A 20,611-nucleotide genomic window follows, 5' to 3' on the forward strand; every position below is an offset into this window, starting at 1 on the left:
CCTATGACGAGTAGTGAAGGTCACCATCAAGTGTGTCCATCAAATTTTTACTCTAGAGACTTTTGCGTCTTTTCCTAATGAGCTTAACTCAATACTATATCATTTTTATTATTCCCGAAGCATTATATAATTATTTTTACCCACAAAATCACCCAAAATCAGTTCATTCTCTCAAATTTTCAAAGATGATCTAGTCATCTTCTCAAATATTTCTCTCTCTAGAAAATTGAAGAAGAACGCTAGGGTTTTGAATCAAGTCTCCAATTCCTTAATTGATTTCAAGTTTTTGGAATCAAGGTATGATAGTCTTCATCTAAGGAGCACTTTCCTCCACAAGTTCCTAAATTCCTCAGTTTTGAAGCTATAAATCCCCAATTGAAGTTATTGTTTTCTTCTATGTCAAGGGGTCCTTTCAATGCTAATTAATTTGATGTTTTATAAGCTATTATGCATTAATTAAGATAATTCCATGTTTTAAAATATGATTCCCCATGAACCCATGCATAATCAACGTTTTCTTAGCCATAATGATATAATGTGCATTTTTAATCATGAAAGATGAGTTATGAAGATATACATGTTCTTTATGAAACTGATATTTTTTTTAAGTTTATGAGTAAAGCATATATAGTTTTGTATGTTATTGTATGTTGTGGTTGTAACATAATTCCTCACATACTACCATGTACATGTATGTGAAAAGGTTTCTAACATAAGGATTCTTAAGAGTTGAAAGGCTATCTCAAATAACATAGAATCAGGTTGTAGGAGCTATTCTAAAGTAACTTAACATAGATATGTTAGTTGGTGTGACTTCCATGAAAAATAATTGAAGTAAAAATTATGACTATTCCATGGTATTTATGCTTTTGCACCAAGAAAATGTTGAGATGGAAGCTCTCCTGTAGCTTGAGGTCACATATTTACAACCAATATCCTTATCCCATACCTATGTGCTACAATACAAAGATTGTCTCGGATAGACCTTAGTTAGTGAATCCACATAAGCTTCGGTGTAGGGAAAATATTATATTCTAATGAGCCAAGTATTTCAGCTCATATAGGGCTTTATATTCAAAGTTTGTGTGTCCTCAATTATTATTTTATGCTTTAAACAGATGTTAAAATTATAATTTGCATCAGTGAAGGCAAAAGAGCAAGGAAACAACATTACTATGAAAAAAGGAGCAAAAAAGCTATAAAAGATGAATAAAATCAAGGTTGATACTCGCCAAAGCCACTCGGCGAGTCGCTGGGTGGCTCTTCAACTTTCCAAAAGTTATAGATGACCTGTCCGTGAAACAGACCAACTCAGCTAGAGAAATTATGGTTTGGCAATGCGCCAAATGGATCGGCGATGCCGACTATAACTTCCTAGAGTTACAGCAAAGAAGTGATGAAAATCCTCGACAAGAAGGCTATCAAAAGGAGCACTCGACGCATTGCTGACCTGGTCAATGATGCCTGAGTTTTTCCGAGTGTCTCCAAAGCATAAATTCTCATAATGTATAAAAGTATTTTTCAAAAGAATACAAAAGACAACTGGAGTTTTGAGAACTTTCTATATTGTCCAACCAAGGTTTTTGATCCTCAACATTCTAAACACTTTTTTACTCTTTCTGAGTTGAGATTTAGGTTGGTTTTGATTTTGATCTTTAATTGTAGCATTTGAAGACTCATAGATTGTTACCGAATATGATGCAGAAAAAAGTTGGTAACAATTTCTTGCTTTTTATATTATTTTGCTAAAAATCCCATTAATATGAACTCCAAGGGACTTAATGCCTAGAACCGAGTGGATGTAAATATGAGATGGAAACTTCTATAGTAGTTAAGTTCCGCTTCCCCTTCAAATCTTTTACACTAGTTAATTCCAGCATTCAAAATGGTAGTTGAGTCTGAGTTCCCAAAGTATGTATCTCATGAGATGGAAACCTTCTACTTTCGTTAAGTTCAGTGTTCTAGTGGGAATCTCTTTAACCAATAACTATGTAACCACATAGATTAATTAGATATTGGATCCACCTAACCAAAGAGTATTGTTATGCCCTCAACAAATATAACAACCCTTTTCGATGTGGGATAAACACCGGATTCCATGTTTGCTAACGTGTTCTCTGTTGGTTAAGGCTTATGTACCTAATATGGTAGTGTTTTATATAAGAATATGAAATATATACAATGGTGACTTAAGGTTCTTACTTAATACGAATGAGAGTATGGGATCTTATTTATGCATTGCACAAGTATGCTTTGAAGGTATCTACAATGTGTCCTCTTTATGTTTTATGATTCATGTAATGAATATGTTATGTGGCTTACGATCATGATGTATTATTAATGGAGTCTTGATCTAGATTACTTCCATTATATGACTGACTAGAGGTGATAATTCCCTTGCCTATATGAAGTAAGCTAATAATGAGACCAAAGGCAGGTAATTATGACTATGATGACTTCAAGGTTATTGTTTGTGAAAATGGTTTTATAAATGCCTTTCATCCATTGCATAAGTGTGCTTTGAGGTTACTTAGGACAATAGTGCCCTTACGGTAGAAAATCCTAAGAATTGACCATGTATATAAACTATGTTTAAGAACGCTTATGCTTTTAGGTTATATGAGAGTGGTCCTATTATGGTATAAATGACTAAGAGGTGAATAATGCTTATATGATGTTTATGTTGGAGACTTTACTTATAGTTTTGATATTGTCTCTTATACTTAGAAAAGGTGTTTTATGAAGTATTACATATGATTATGGATTATGGATTATGTCTTATATTGACTAACACTTGTCTTATGCTCTTATTATTATGCCAGCTAACATATTTAGTACATTTTGTACTAATGTGTACTTATCCTACATTCTAATCAAATGTAGGGTTTGGATACATGAGTTAGATTCTTGGAGATAAGTTTCTAAGGTGAACGGATTTCATGTTTTGGTGAGTTCTCATAGCATAAAGGAGAAAATTCACTATTTCCTTTATGCCTTTTATTTCATGTTCGGAGACTATTGTATGGGTTGTGTCCCAAGGATTTTAATACAAGTTAAGTTTAGATGGTTTTAGACAATTTCAATGTAGAAAGAATTATCCTTTCTTTTACAAAGATTTCAATTGTATGGAAAAAGTTATAAAATTTATGTAATTTTCTATTATCTTATGTTCAATATATACTAAGGTCATGTATAAGACCCCTTCGGGATCAAGCAAACCATGTTACATCTAGGGTGTACCCCTAGGTCGTGATAAAATTCCTAAATTGAGCACAATGTTTAGAATGATTCTAGGATTGTTTCATACCACATCTAGAGAGTGTTGTTCATAAGTGTGAGGTGCACCACATTTAATAATAGGAGGCTATTGGATAATTAAGAAATATCACTTTTTCATTATCTAAGTTGTGCCATAGAATTTAACTCTATAAGATCTCTCTCAAATTCCTTTATCTGGTGGTATTTAGGATACGACCACTCGAAGGGCTTATGCTACAAAGAGTGGGGGAGAAAGTTTGGTTGTCATGCCAATTAGGGCTAGGTGACTAGATAGACTTTGATATTCTCTTTAGTATGAATGGGTTGTATTATGGTTATGTGTATTTCATGGTAGAACCCGACTTAGTCATGATTGTTTTTAGAAGTATGTCAATAGATTTGATCAATAGGGTGTTTAAGTAACGCCTCGAAGAGTTGACTGAATAGACTCCTCTATGAAGGGTAAAAGTTTAATGTAACGTTGTTTAGAATCACATTGTGTGATAGATTTGAAAGTTTAGTGATGAATTGCTTCGACCTTAGAATTTCAAAAAGTGATGCTCAAAGGAGTTTGTATAGACTTGCTCCCAAGGGGAAGATTATGTGCTTATATATCAAGGTCATTGAGTGTCCTTGATATTAACGAGTTAGGTTTGTTTGAAATTTTCAGGCTAGTTGAGTCCGACTTCCCCTTTAAATCTTTTACACTAGTTGAGTCCAGCTTTCCAAATAGGTACCTTTTACATTAGTTGTGTCCTGGTTCCCAAAGTAGCTATCTCATAAGATACAAACCTTCAACATTACTTGAGTCGGGATTTCTACTAGTAATCTCCTTATAACATAACTATGTTCCCACATAGGTTACTTAGCGATTGGATCACCTAAGTTAAGAGTTCAGTTCTACCCTCGGCAAGTGGAACAACCATTTTTTTGTATGGGGTAGACACCGGATTCCATGTTAGTTCACATGATCTATGTCGGTTAAGGCTTATGTCCCCAACATGGTAGTAGTATGAATAAGAATATGAGATATGAACTATGGTTACTTAAGGATATTTACTTAATACGGATGAGAGTATGGGATCTTATTCATGAATTGAACAAATATTCTTTAAAAATTCTTTGAAGGTATCTATTAGTATTTTCCTTTTAGGTGGTATGATTTATGTAATGCATATGTTATGTGGTTTATGCTTATGATCTATGTTTGATGGATTGTGGCCATAATGTCCTTCCTTGATATGATAGACTTAAGGTCATAGTTCCCTTGTCTATATAGAGTAACCGAATAATGAGACCAAATGAGTGTTAGTATGACTATGATGACTATAAGGTTAAGCTTAGTGTAAATCGTAGAACGGGATGCCTTTCATGGATTTCACAAGTGCACATTCATGTTACTTACAAGAATAGTGCCCTTATGGTAGAAAAACCTAAGACTTGACCATGTATATGGAATACGTTTAAATACCCTTACAATTTGAGGTTATATGAGTGTAGTCCTATTATTGTATAAATGACTAAGAGTTGAATAATGCTTCTAAGATTCTTATGTTGGAGACTATACTTATGATATGATATTATATCTTATGATTATAAGTGATGTTTTATGGTGTATTTCATATGATTGTGGATTATGTCATAGGTTGATTAACGCTTGCCTTATGCTCTTATGATTATGCTAGCTAACATATTCTGTACATTTTCTACTAATGCATACTTTGCCTATATTCTAATCAACTTTAGGGTTTGGAGATTTGAGTTCTATTCTTGGAGATGGGATTCTAAGGATGAAGGAGTTCAAGATTTTGTGAGTCCTCATAGCTTCGAGGACAAAATCCACAATTTCATTTATGTGTTTTATTGCATGATTTAGACTATTGTATGGTTTGTGTCCCAAGGCTTTTAATTCAAGTTGAGTTTAAATGGTTTGAGACACAGTGTAGAAAGACATCTGCTTGCTTTATAAAGATTTTGATTGTATGGATGAAGTATTAAATTTTTCATACTTATCTATTATCTTTCATGATATGCCAAGGGCTTGTGTGAGACCGTTTCGGTGTATGGTATGCCATGCTACATCAGTGTGTACCACTGCGTCATGACACCTATGATCATCAGGAACTAACTCGTTCCTCACATAAACATGTGTAACACTACCCATGGATTAAAGACTAGGGGAATCCACCACCATATTTGCTTAACTTGGCTGATAGAGAAAACACATATCATAATCTTTCAATAACTAAGGCCACTTTCTTTGTCGAAGATTTATATCTTTTTGGGTAAACAGAAGTCGCAAAATCTTATAGTTGGTGAACATGGACACCATAAAATAATGTCTCCAAATCTTTGAGGCAAATACAATGGCCGTTAATTCAAGATCGTGGGAGGATAATTATTCTCATGAAACTTTAGTTGCCTTGAAGCATATGAAATCACCTTTCCATTTTGCATAAGCGAGCATACATTCCAACCCAACTCGAGAGTCATAGGAATTAAACAAAAATCATTTATCCCTTGCGGTAAGGTCAACAACGAATCGAAACTAAGTCTATCTTTCAACTATTGGAAACTTTTCTAACAAGCTTTGGACCATATGAACTTTGCCTTCTTTTGAGTCAAAGTCGTCAACGGAGAAGCAATAGAGAAAAACTCCTTAACAGACTTTCTATAGTAACCGGCCAAACCCAAGACGCTACTAATGTGTGTCGGTGATAGAGGTCTAGGCAAATTCTTGAGCGCATCCGTCTTAATAGGATCCACCATAATACCCTTATTTGAAATAATATGGCCCAAAAAATTTGTGGACCTTAGCTAAATCTCACATTTTCTTAACATAGGAAAAAGTTGTCTTTTCCTTAAGGATTTAAAACACAATCCTCAAATGATTAATGTGGTCATCCTCGCTCCTCGAGTAAATGAAATTATCATCAATGAACACAATCACGAATATATAAATGTAATATTTAAATACCCAATTCATCAAGTCCATATATGTTGTCGGAGCATTGTCAAAACAAATGATATAACAAAAACGCGTAATGACGGTATCTAGTTTTAAAAGTCATTTCCGAAAAATCTTACTCATTCACTCTCAATTGGTGATAACCCAAATGGAGATCAGTATTGGAGAAATAACATGAGGCTTGAAGTTGGTCAAACAACTCATCTATCCTCGGAATTGGATATTTATTCTAAATGGTCACCTTCTTCAATTGTCAATAATCGATGCACATATGAAGGGACTCATCTTTCTTTCTAACAAATAAAATCGAAGCACCACATGAAGAGATAATCATTCAGATGAAACCCTTATCAAATAAGTCCTTTAACTAATCCTTCAGCTCCATAAGTTCTACTGGAGTCATTCTATACAGAGAAATAGAGATAGGTTTTGTGTCAAGAAAAAGTTCAATACCGGATTCTTTTTATCTTTCAAGAGGAATACTGAGTAAATCATCGGGAAAACATTCTAAAACTATTTTACTATAGGGATAAACTCAAGAATATGAGTTTCAGACTCCAGATCCCTTACCCTCACCATCACTATATGGTAAATACAACCCTAAGAAATCATTTTCCTAGCTTTACGGAAAGAAACAATCGACCTTTAGGAATAGAGTTTCCCCCCTCCCACTCAAGGATAGGTTCATTTGGGAATTGAAATTTGACTACACGAGTTCTATAATCTATTGAAGAGTAACAGGAATGTAGACAATCCATCCCAAGGATTACATCAAAACCTTTCATGTCAAGTTCTACCAAATCCATCAAAGAATCTCTATTGGATAAGGAAATGGAACATCTTTTATATACCATCTTAAACACCACAGAATGACCAATAGGGGTCGACACAATGAAGATTGTCACAATAAATTGGGAAGCATATAAAATCTCATGGGGACATAGGGAGTCAAAATGACCAAGTAGCACCTGGATCAAGTAAAGCATACACATCATCTCAAAAAACTCAACATGTCTGTCACCACATCCGGGGAAGTCTCTTGATTACCTCAAGTTTGGAGTGCATAGCAACAGTTTCTCTTAAGAGCATTCCCACCTGAACTACTTAGATTGGAAGAAGGACAGGGTTAAGCCCTACGACAACATCCTTATATTATCCATTTCCCCCTTCCAAAACAAGCAGTGCACGCTGCTAATCACTTCCCATTATGAATTCTCCCCTATTGAGTACAAGTAGGCATTGAAGGCCTATTTCCATATACTTGACGTTTTGAGTTAGAGTCCCTCTCATTGTAAGGACTTGAAGGGAACTGAAAGAACATTACCGAGAGAACTTTTTTTGACATCTTGAATGGCCCCATCCACCGGACCTAGAATGTGAATAGTTACTATCATCCATTATTGCTCTTTGCCCTCTAGACCTTTCCTTAAGATTTTATTCCTTAATTTTTTTGGCACGCACCATAAGGTAAGAAATGTCTACCCTTGGCCAGCACACATGGTCTTACTATGCTGGGCATGGCATGACATCATAACCCTTAGCCAGCACACATGGTTGGACGACGTCGGCCGTGACAATGCCATCATCACCATTGGAATGTACACACGGTCGGACGATGTCGGGCGTGTCATGACATCATTGCCCTTGGAAAGCATACACAATCAGACGACGTCAGGCGTGGCATGATATAATCGCCCTTGTACAGCACACACAATCGGACGATGTCGTTCGTGGCATGCCCGCATGGTTATTTGGCAGGACCACACGGTCGGATGATGTCGGGCGTGGCATGCCATCATCGCAATACGGCAGCACATTCGGTCGGACGATGTCGACTACAAAATGTTATTTTCGGCCTTGGACTGCACACATAGTGCGACGATGTCAGGCGTGGCATGCCATCATCGCCCTTGGAAAGCATAGACGATCGGACGACGTCGGGCATGGCATGCCCGCATGGCCCTTGGGTAGCACACACGGTCAGATGACTTCAGGCGTGGCATGCCATCATCACCATTAGGCATCATATGTGGTAGGACGACGTCGGGCGTGACATGCCATCTATGCCCTGTGACATCACATACGGTTGGACGACGTCGAGCATGGAATGCCATCATGGCCCTTGGCCAGCACACACGGTCAAACGACGTCGGGCCTGGCAGACCATCATCGTACTTGGACAATATACATAGGGTCGAACGAAGTCGGGCGTGGCGTGCGATCATCGCCCTTAGATAGCATACACCGTCATAAGAAGTCGGGTGTGTCATGTTATCATCGCCCTTGGACTGCACACAGGGTCGAACAATGTTAGGAATGGCAATGCTATCATCGCCCTTGGGAAGAACACACGGTCGGATGACGTTGGGCGTTAAATGCCATCATTGCCCTTTTGAAACCACACACGGTCGAACGACGTCAACATTGCATGCTATCATCGCCTTTCGACTGCACACACATACGAACGACGTCGGGCGTAGCAAGACATCATTGCCCTTGTGCAGCACACACGTCGGACGATGTCAGGCGTTAGATGCCATCATTACCCTTGTACAACACACACGGTCAGATGACATTAGGCATGGCATGCCAGCATGGTTCTTGGGCAGCACACACAGTCAGATCACGTCGAGAGTGGCATGCCATCATCACCCTTGGATAGAACACACGATTGGAGTACGTCGTATGTGGCATGCCATCATCGCCATTGGGTAGCACACATGATCAGACAACATCGGGCGTGGCATCCCATCATTGCCCTTGGAAAGAATACACGATCAAAAAATATCGAGCGTGAAATGTTATCATCGCCCTTGGATAACACACACGATTGGACCACGTAGGTCATTCCATGCCCTCATGGCACTGGGGAAGCACACACGGTCGAATAACATCGGGCGTGGAATGCCATTATCTCACTTGTGCAGCGCACACGTTCGGACGACGTCGGGCATGCCATGCCATCATTGCCCTTGGGTAGCACACACGGCTATACTACGTCGGTCCTGTCAAATCCATCATTGCCCTTGGACAGCACAGACAGTCGTACGACGTCAGGCGTGGCATGTTATCATCACCCATGTTCAGCACACAAGATGGGAAGAAGTTTGCCATGGCAATCCCATCATGGCCCTTTGACAACACACACGATAGGACTACATCGGGCGTGGCATGACATCGTAACCCTTGGGCAGTACACATGGTCAGACGACGTCGGCCGTGGAAATGCCATCATCGCCATTAGAATGCACACACGATCGGATGACGTCGGGCGTGACATTCAATCATTGCCCATGGAAGCATTCAGGATCAGACGACGTCGGGCGTGGCATGATATCATTTCCCTTGGATCGCACCACACGATCGAACGACGTCAGCCGTGGAATGCCCGCATGGCCATTACGCAGCACCACACGGTCGGATGATGTCGGGCGTGGCATGCCATCATCGCCATAAAGAAGCACACACGGTCGGACGACGTCGAGCGCAAAATGCCATTTTTGCCCCATGGACTACACACACAGTGGGACAATGTCAAGCGTGGCAGGCGATAATCGCCCTTGGACAACAAACACGGTCGGAATAAATCGGGCGTGGCATGCCATCATCGCAATTGGACAGCATGCAAAAGATTGGACGACATCGGCGTGGCATGCCATCATGGCCATTGGACAACATACACGGTCAGACGATGTCGGCCGTGCCATGCCATAATCGCTTATGGTGAGCACACACGGTCGGACGACGTCGTGAGTGACATGCCATCATTGCTATTGGGAAGCACACACGGTCGGAGAACATCGGGCGGGGCATGCCATCATTACCGTTGGACAGCACAGACGATCGCACGACTTCAGTCGTGTGATGCAATCATCGCCCATGGGCATCACACATGGTCGTAATACATCGGGCTTTAGATGCCATTATTGCCCTGGGTCAGCACACACGGTCTGACTATGTCGGGCGTGGCATGCCATCATCGATCATATTTTTCGCACTCATACTAATCTAATGTGTCTTCTTGATTTTCACATCGCGTTTCACTAGTCTTTCATTTTTAACTTAATCCGACACGAAACTTATTACTTTTCTAGTTTTACATTTATATTATTCTATTAAATAAGAATATAACAATATTTTAAAAAAAAACTAAACCAAATTAAGGATATAACCACGTATATCTCAAAAAATATGCAGAATAAAAAAAATCGCGTCAAACGGATATTCGAGCCCAAAGTTTCAATCATTCAAAGTTTCACCAAATCAAAGATTGAAACTCAAAAAAAGTAGTTGCAAATTTATGAAATTTCAAAGGGCTATAACTTTTGACTCGGATGTTCGATTGAGGCGATTTTCTTTATCAATTTTTTTCTAGATCTACGCGAATAAACAACCTATGGCGGTTTGGATGAGCCAATTTTTTGAAAAATGTGTTTTAAGCCATTAAATTTTGAATTTCTCCCAATTTTGAAGAAAATTATAATTCTTTATTGCTCTAATTTGATAAAATAAAATAGATTTTTGAGCTCAAAATAACTTGGTAAAAATATCTGTGAATGTCAATATTAATGTTAGATAATCAATTATATGATAAAGAGCTTTTATCCCGTTAAATTTTACATTTCCCCTAATTTTGTACACACAGTCGGACGACGTCATACGTAGCATGCCATCATCGCCCTTTGACAGCACATGCGATCATCCCACGTCGGGCATGGTATGCCCATATGGCCCTTAGGCAGCACAAACAATCGGATGACGTCGGGCGTGGCCTGCCATAATCGCCATTAGGCAGCACATGCGGTCGGACGACGTCAGGTGTGGCATGACATCATCGCCATTTGGAAGCATATGCGATCGGATGACGTCAGGTGTGACATGCCATTTTCACCCTTGGACAGCAAAAACAGTGGGACGACGTTGGCCGTGTCATGCTATCATTGCCTTTAAACAACACACACGGTCGGACTACATCGGGCGTGGCAGGCCATCATTGCCCTTAGGAAGCATAAACAGGGTCGAACGATGTCGAGCGTGGCATGTCATCATTGCCCTTGGACAGCATAGACGATTGGGAGACGTCGGGCGTGGCATGTTATCATCACCCTTGGATTGCACACACGGTCGAACTATGTTGAGCGTGGCAATGCTATCATCGCCCTTGGACAACACAAACGGTCGAACGACGTTTAGCGTTAAATGCCACCATTGCCGTTTTGACACCACACACGGTCAAACAACGTCAATGTGGCATGCTATCATCGCCGTTGGACTGCACACACAGATTAACGACATCAGGCGTGGCATGCCATCATTGCCCTTGTGCAGCACACACGGTCGGACAATGTGGGGCGTTAGATGCCATCATTGCCCTTGTACAACACACGCGGTCAGACGACATTAGGAGTGGCATGCCATCATGGTCCTTGGGAAGCACACACACAGTCAGACGACGTTGAGAGTATCATGCCATCAGCGCCCATGGATAGTAGAAACGATCAGACTACATCGGATGCGACATGCCATCATCCCCCTTGGGTAGCACAAAAGATCGAACAATGTCGGGCGCATCATCGCCCTTGGAAAGTATACACGATCGGAAAACGTCGAGCGTGAAATGTTATGATCACCCTTGGAAAACACACACAATTGGACCATGTGGGCATGGCATGCCCACATTGAACTTGGGCAACACACACGGTCGGATGACGTCGAGCGCGACACGCCATTATTGCTCTTGTGCAGCATACACGTTCGGACGATGTCGGGCGTGATATGCCAACATTTCCTTTGGGCAGCACACACAGTCGGAAGACATCGAGAATGACATGACATCATCGCTCTTGGACAACATACATGGTCGGACTACTTCACCCATGGCATGCCATCATCGCCCTTGGAATTAACACATGATCAGATGATGTCGGGCATGGCATGTTATTATCGCAATTGGACAACATACACAGGGTCGGACGATGTCGGGCTTCGCATGCCATCGTCGCCCTTTGACAACATACACGGTCAGATGACGTCAGGCGTGACATTCCATCATTGCCCTTGTGAAGTATACACGGTCGGACGACATCGGGCGTAGCATGGCATCATTGCCCTTGGGTAGAACACACGGTCGAATTACGTCGGGCGTTGCATGCCATATTTCCCTTGGACAGCACAGACGGTCATACGACATCAGGCGTGGCATGTTATCATCGCTCATGGTCAGAACACAGGATGGGACGAAGTTGGCCGCGGCATGATATCATTAACACACGGTCGGACTATGTCGGGCATGGCATGACATCATAACCCTTGGCCAGCACACATGGTCGGACGACATTAGCTGTGGCAATGCCATCATCGCCATTGGAATGCACCAACGATCAGACGATGTCGGGTTTGACATGCCGTCATTGCCCTTGGAAAGCATACACGATCAGACGACGTCAGGCATAGCATGATATCATCGCCCTTGGACAGCACACACAATCGGACGACGTCGTTCGTGGCATTCCTGCATGGCCATTGGGCACGACCACACGGTCGGATGACGTCGGGCGTGGCATGCCATTATCGCCATAGGGAAGCACACGCGGTCGGACAACATCGAGCGCAAAATGCCATTTTCGCCCTTGGACTACACACATAGTGGGACAATGTTGGGCGTGGCATGCCATTATCGCCCTTGGACAACATACACTGTCAGACTACATCGAGCGTGGCATGCAATCATGGCCTTTAGCCAGCACACACGATCTGACGAAGTCGGGCGTGGTAGGCCTTCATTGTCCATGGATAGCATACACAAGGACAAAGGACGTCGAACGTGGCATGCAATCATCGCCCTTGAAAAGATTACACGATCGGACGACGTTGGGCGTGGCATGTTATTGTCACCCTTGGACTGTACACACGGTCGGACGATGTTGGCAATGCTAACAACGCCCTTGGAAAGCACACACGGTCAAAAATGTAGGGCTTTAAATGCCATTATTGCCCTTAGGACAGCACACACGGTCAAACTACGTCAACGTGGCATGCCATCATCGACTTTGGACTGCACACATAGACAGACGTTGTCGGGCGTGGCATGCCATCATCGCCCTTGTGCAGCACAAATTGTCGAACGACATAGGGCTTTAGATGCCATAATTGCCCTTGGACAACACACAAAGTGGTACGACATTAGGTGTGGCATGCCAGCTTGGTCCTTGGGCAGTTCACACGGTCGGACTATGTCGAGTGTAGCATGCCATCATCGCTCTTGTACTACACATACGGTAGGACGACATAGGACATGGCATGCCATCATTGCCCTTGGGAAGCATACACGATCGGACGACATAGGACATGGCATGCCACCATTTCCCTTGGGTAGAACACATGGTTGGACTTATGCGGGTGTTGCATGCCATTATTTCCCTTGGACAGCATAGACGGTCGTACGACGTTAGGCGTGGCATGTTATCATTGCCCATCGTCAGCACACAGGACGGGACGAAGTTGGCCGTGGCAATGTCATCATCGCCCTTCGACAACACAAACGATGGGACTATGTCGGGCGTGGCATCACATCATAACCCTTGGCCAACACACACAGTCGGACGACGTCGCCCATGGAAATACCATCATCCCAATTGGAATGCACACACGGTCGGACGACGTCGGCCGTTACATGCCATCATTGCCCTTGGAAAGTATACATGATCAGACGACGTCGAGCGTGGCATGCCATCATCACCCTTGGACAACACACACTATCAGACTACATCAAGCGTGGCATGCCATTATGGCCCTTGGACATCACAGACGGTCAGACTACATCTGGCGTGGGAGGCCATCATAGGCCTTGGGAAGCATATACATGGTCGGACGATGTCGAGCGTGGCATGCATCATTGCCCTTGGACAACATACACGGTCGAACAACGTCGGGCGTGGCAATGCTATAATCGCTCATAGGCAGCACACACGGTCGGACGATGTCGGGCGTTAAATTCCATCATTTCCCTAGTACAACATACACGGTCAGACTACGTTGGGTGTGGCATGTTATCATCTCCCTTGGAAATCAAACACGATCGGACGACGTTGGGCATGACATGTTATCATCTCCCTTGGACAGCACACCCGATCGGATGACGTCGGGCTTGACATGCCCGCAAGGCCCTTGGGCATCAAACACTTTCAAATGACGTCAGGATTAGGATACCATCATCGACAGGATACATAATGGGACGACATCGGGCGTGGCATGCCATCATCGCCATTGGGCAGCACACGCTGTCAGACGACGTTGGGCGTGACGTGCCATCATTGATCTTGGACAACATAGACGGTCGGAATACATCAGGCATGTAATGCCAACATGGCCCTTAGCACTCACACACAGTCGAACAACATCGGGCATGGCAGGCTATCATTCCCTTGGACAGCATACACAGGGTCGGATAACATCAAGCGTGGCATTCCATCATCGCCCTTGGACAACATACACAATCAAACGACATTAGATGTGGCATGTTATCATCGCCCTTGGACTGCACACACGGTCGGACGACGTTGGGCATGGCAATGCTATCATTTCCCTTTGGCAGCACACAAGATAGAATGAGGTTGGGCGTTAAATGCCATCACTGCCCTTGGGCAGCACATACAGTCGGACGACGTCGGTTTTTTAATTCCATCATTGCACTAGGACAGCATTCACGTTCAGACTATGTTGGGTGTGGTATGTTATCATCGCCCTTAGAAATCATACACGATCGGAAGACATCAGGCGTGACATGCTTGCATGGCCCTTGAGATGCACACACGGTGAGATGAGATCGGGCGTGGCACACCAACATCTTGATTTGGCAGCATACGCGGTTAGACGATGTTGGGCATGACATACTATCTTCGCCCTTGGATAGCATACAAGGTGGGATGACGTCGGACGTGGAATGCCATCATCGCCTTTGGACAGCATACACGGTCGAACTACGATAGGCATGGCATGCCATCATGGCCCTTGGCCAGCACACACGGTCGGACGATGTCGGCCGTTGAAATGCTATCATCGCTCTTAAAATACACACACGGTCGGATGAAGTCGAGCGTGGCATTCCATCATCGCCCTTGGACTGCATAAAGAATCGGACGACGTTGGGTGTGGCATGTTATCATCATCCTTGGACTGCACACATTGTCGGACGACATTAGGTATGGCGATGCTATCATCACCCTTGGGCAGCACACACGGCCGGATGAGGTCGGGCGTTAAATGCAATCATTGCCCTTGGGCAGCACATACAGTCGGACAACGTCGGTTTTAAAATTCCATCATTGCACTTGGACAGCATTCACGGTCGGCCATGATGGGTGTAGTATGTTATCATCGCCCTTAGAAATCATACACGATAGGACGACGTTGGGAGTGGCATGTAATCATCGCCCTTGGAAATCACACACGATCTAACGACGTCGGGCGTGGCATATCCGCATGGACCTTATGCAGCACACATGGTCGGATGACGTCGGGTGTGTCATGTCACCATCTCTATTGGGAAGCACACGCGGTCGGATGACATCGCGTGTGACATGCCATCCTCGCCCTTGGACAACACACACGGGGGGATGACATCAAGCGTCGCATACCATTATCGCCATTGGACAACATACACGGTAAGACTACATCAGGCATGGAATGCCATCATAACCCTTGGCCAGCTCAGACTGTCATACGACGTTGGGCGTGGTAGGCCATCATCGCCCTTGGACAGCATACACGGTCGGACGACGTCGGGCTTGGCATGATATTATCGCCCTTGAGCAGCACACAAGGTCGGACGATGTCAGGCGTTCAATGCCATCATTGCCCATTAGACAACATAGACGGTCGGACGATGTCGATGTGGCATGCCATCATCTCCTTTGGATTGCACACACGGATGAATGACGTTGTGCGTGGCATGTTATCATAACCCTTGTGCTGAACACATTGTAAGACGATGTCGATCGTGGCAATACAATCATTGCGCTTTGAATGCACACACAATCAGACGACATCGGGCGTGGAATGCCATCATCGCTCTTGGCAAACATACACAATCAGATTACGTTGGGTGTGGCATGCTATCATCGCCCTTAGATAGCACACACGATCGGACGATGTCGGCAATCGCATGCCATCATCGCCATTGGGCGGCACACGCGGTCAGAAGACTTTGGGCTTGACATGCTATCTTTTCCCTTGAACAGCACACAAGGTGGGACGACATCGGGCGTGGAATTCCATTATCGCCCTTGGACAACATACACTGTCGGAATACGTCAGGCGTGGAATGCCACCATGTCCATTGGCCAGCACAAACAGTCGAACTACGTCGGGCGTGGCAAGCCATCATCGCCCTAAGACAACATACACTGGGTCGGACAACGTCGGGCTTGGCATGTTATCATCGCCCTTGGACAACATACACACGGTGTGGCAATGCCATCATCGCAATTGGACAACAGAAAAAGGTTGGACGACGTCGGTCGTGGTATGACATCATTGCCCTTGGAAAGCATACACGGTCGGACGACATTGGACGTGGCATGTTATCATTACCCTTGCACTGCACACATGGTCGTACGAGGTTGGGTTTGTCAATGCTATCATTGCCCTTAGGCAGTACACACGGTCGGATGAGGTCGGGCATGAAATGCAATCATTGCCCTTTGGACAGCACACACGGTCGGAAGACGTTGACGTGGCATGCCATCATCGCCTTTGGACTGCACACACGAACGGACGACTTCGAGCGTGGCATGCCATTATCTCCCTTCTGCAGAACACACGCTTAGACGACATCGGCCGTGGCAATGAAATCATTGTCCTTGGAAAACACACACGATTGGAAGACGTCGAGCGTAGCATGCCATCATTGCCCTTGGAAAGCATACACGATCAGACGACGTCGAGTGTGGCATGTTATCATTGCCCTTGGCGAGCACACATGATCGAACGACATTGGGCGTGGCATGCCCGCATGGCGCTTGGACAGCACACAGGGTGGGACAAGGTCAGGCGTGGTATGGCATCAACTCCCTTTGACAACATACACTGTCAAATAACGTAGGGCATGGCATGGTTTCATCTTTCTTGAACTGCACACACGGTCGGACGAGGTTGGTTTTGTCAATTCTATCATCTCCCTTGGGCAGCAAACACGGTCAGACGACGTCGGGCGTTAAATGTCATCATTGCTCTTTGAACATTTCACACAGTCGAACGACGTCGACGTGGCATGCCATCATCGCCTTTGGACTGCATACACGAACAAAAGACATAGGGCGTGGCATGCCATAGTCACCCTTTTGCACCACATACGGTCGGACAATGTCGGGTGTTAGATGCCATCATTGCCCTTGGAAAGCAGACACGGTCGGACGATGTTAGGCGTGGCATGCCAGCATGGTCGTTGGGAAGCACACACAGTTGGACGACGTCGAGCATGGCATTCCATCATCGCCTTTGGATAGGACACACAATCGGACTACGTCGGGCATGGACTGCCATCATCACCCTTGGGCAGCACACACGGTCAGACAACGTCATGCGTGGAATCCCATTATCGCCCTTTGAAATCATACACGAATGGATGACATCGCGCATGGCATGTTATCATCACCCTTGGACAACACACACGATTAGACCACGTACGGCGTGGCATGCCTGCATGGCCCTTGGAAAGCACACACGATCGACTGACGTGGGGCGTGCAATGCCATTATCGCCCTTGGGCAGAACATACGGTCAGACGACGTCGGGCGTGGCATGCCATCATCACCCTTTGACAGCAGACATGGTAGGACGACGTCAGGTGTGACATTCCATCATCGCCCTTGGACAGCATAAACGCTCGAACGACGTCGGGCTTGGCATGTCATTAGCGCCCTTGGAATGAACACGGTCGGATGATGTCGAGCGTGGCAATGCAATCATCGCATTGGACAGCATGCAAAAGGTTGGACGACATCGGGCGTGGCATGCCGTCATAGCCATTGGACAACATACACTGTCAGACGATGTCAGCCGTGCCATGCCATTATCGCCCATGGTGAGCACACACGATCGAACAATGTTAGGCGTGACATGCCATCATTGCCATTGGGAAGCACACACGGTCGGAGAACATCGTGCGGGGCATGCCATCATTGCCCTTGGACAGCACACACGATCACACGATGTCAGGCGTATCATGCCATCATCGCCCTTGGGCAGCGCACACGGTCGTACGACGTCAGGCTTTAGATGTCATCATTGCCCTGGGCCAGCACACACGGTCTGACTATGTCGGGCGTGGCATGCCATCATTGATCATATTTTTCGCACTCATACTAATCTAATGTACCTTCTTGATTTTTCCATCGCGTTTCACTAGTCTTTCATTTTTAACTTAATCCGACACAAAAGTTATTAGTTTTCTAGCTATACATTTATAATATTCTATACAAATAAGAATATAACAATATCTAAAAAAAAACTAAACAAAATTAAGGATATGACCACGTAGATCTCCAAAAATATGTAGAATAAAAAAAATTGCGTCAAACGGATATTCGAGCCCAAAGTTTCAATCATTTGAAGTTTCATTAAATCAAAGATTGAAACCCAAAAATAGTAGTTACAAATTTATGAAATTTCATAGGGCCATAACTTTTGACTCGGATGTCCGATTGTGGCGATTTTCATTATCAATTTAGTTTTTTCTAGATCTACGCGAATTAACAACCTATGGCGGTTTGGATGAGCAAATTTTCCGAAAAATGTGTTTTAACTCATTCAATTTTGAATTTCTCCCAATTTTGAAGAAAATTATAATTCTTTATTGCTCTAATTTGATAAAAGAAAATAGATTTTTGAGTTCGAAATAACTTGGTAAAAAATCTGTGAATGTCAATTTTAATGTTAGATAATCAATTTTATGATAAAGAGCTTTTATCACGTTCAATTTTGCATTTCCCCTAATTTTGTACACACGGTCGGACGACGTCAGACGTAGCATTCCATCATCACCCTTGGACAGCACATGCGATCATCCCACGTCAGGCGTGGCATATCCACATGGCCCTTAGGTAGCACCCACAATCGGATGATGTCGGGCGTGGCCTGCCATCATCGCCATTAGGTAACACATGTGGTCGGACGACGTCAGGTGTGGCATGCCATCATCGCCATTTGAAAGCATACGCGGTCGGACGATGTCAGGCATGACATGCCATATTCGCCATTGGACAGCACACACGTGGGACGACGTTGGTCGTGTCATGCTATCATTTCCTTTGGATAGCATACACGGTCAGATGAAATCGAGCGTGGCATGCCATAATGGCCCTTGGACAGCACACATGGTCGGACTACATCGGGCGTGGTAGGGAATCATTGCCTTTAGGAAGTATACACAGGCTTGAACGATGTCGAGCATGTCATGTTATCATCGCCCTTGGACATCATACACAGTTGGGAGACTCGGGCCTGGCATGTTATCATCACCCTTGGATTGCACACACGGTCGAACGACGTTGAGCGTGGCAATGCTATCATCGCCCTTGGGAAGCAAAAATGGTCGAACGACGTTTAGCGTTAAATGCCATCATTGCCCTTTTTTGACACCACATACGGTCAAACAACGTCAACGTGGCATGCTATCATCGCCTTTGGACTGCACACAGATGAACGACATTAGGCGTGGCATGCCATCATTGCCCTTGTGCAGCACACACGGTCGGACGATGTCGGGCGTTAGATGCCATCATTACCCTTGTACAACATACACGGTCAGACGACATTAGGAGTGGCATGCCATGATGGTCCTTGGGAAGCACACACGACATTAGGCGTGCCATGCCATCATCGCCCTTGGACAGCATACACGGTCAGACAACGTTGAGTGTGTCATATTATCATTGCCCTTGGACTGCAAACACGTTCAGACGATGTTGGGCGTGGCAATGTTATCGTCGCCCTTGGGCAGCAAAGACGGTCGGACAACGTTAGGAGTTGAATGCTATCATTCCTCTTTGGACAACATACGCGGTCGGACGACGTCGATGTGGCATGGCATCATAGCTATTGGACTGCACACAAAGACAGGCAACGTCGAGTATGGCATTCCATTTGTGGAGCATACACGGTCAGACGACGTCAGGCGTGACATGCCATCATCCCCCTTGGAAAGCATATATGATCGGACGACGTCGGGCGTGGCATGTTACCATCTCCCTTGGACAACACACACGATCAGACGACCTCGGGCTTGGCATGCCCATATATACCTTGGGCAGTTCACACAGTTTGATGACGTCGGGCGTGGCATGCCATCATTGCCATTGGGCAGCACACGTGGTCGTACGACGTCAG

At 44.3% G+C, this 20,611-nt stretch overlaps 1 protein-coding gene across 1 annotated transcript in view; it reads right to left on the bottom strand.

Moving 5' to 3' along the window:
- Positions 1-1,215: 1,215 nt before the first annotated feature.
- LOC107027486 overlaps positions 1,216-20,611 on the bottom strand; it is a 36,918-nt gene continuing 17,522 nt past the window's right edge. Inside the window, exon 7 of the mRNA XM_015228643.1 lies at positions 1,216-1,290. Coding sequence (XP_015084129.1) covers positions 1,216-1,290 — 75 coding nt within the window. The remainder of the gene's footprint in view (positions 1,291-20,611) is intronic.

The sequence above is a fragment of the Solanum pennellii genome, chromosome 8, assembly GCF_001406875.1.
Source record: "Solanum pennellii chromosome 8, SPENNV200".
Taxonomy (NCBI): Eukaryota; Viridiplantae; Streptophyta; class Magnoliopsida; order Solanales; family Solanaceae; genus Solanum; species Solanum pennellii.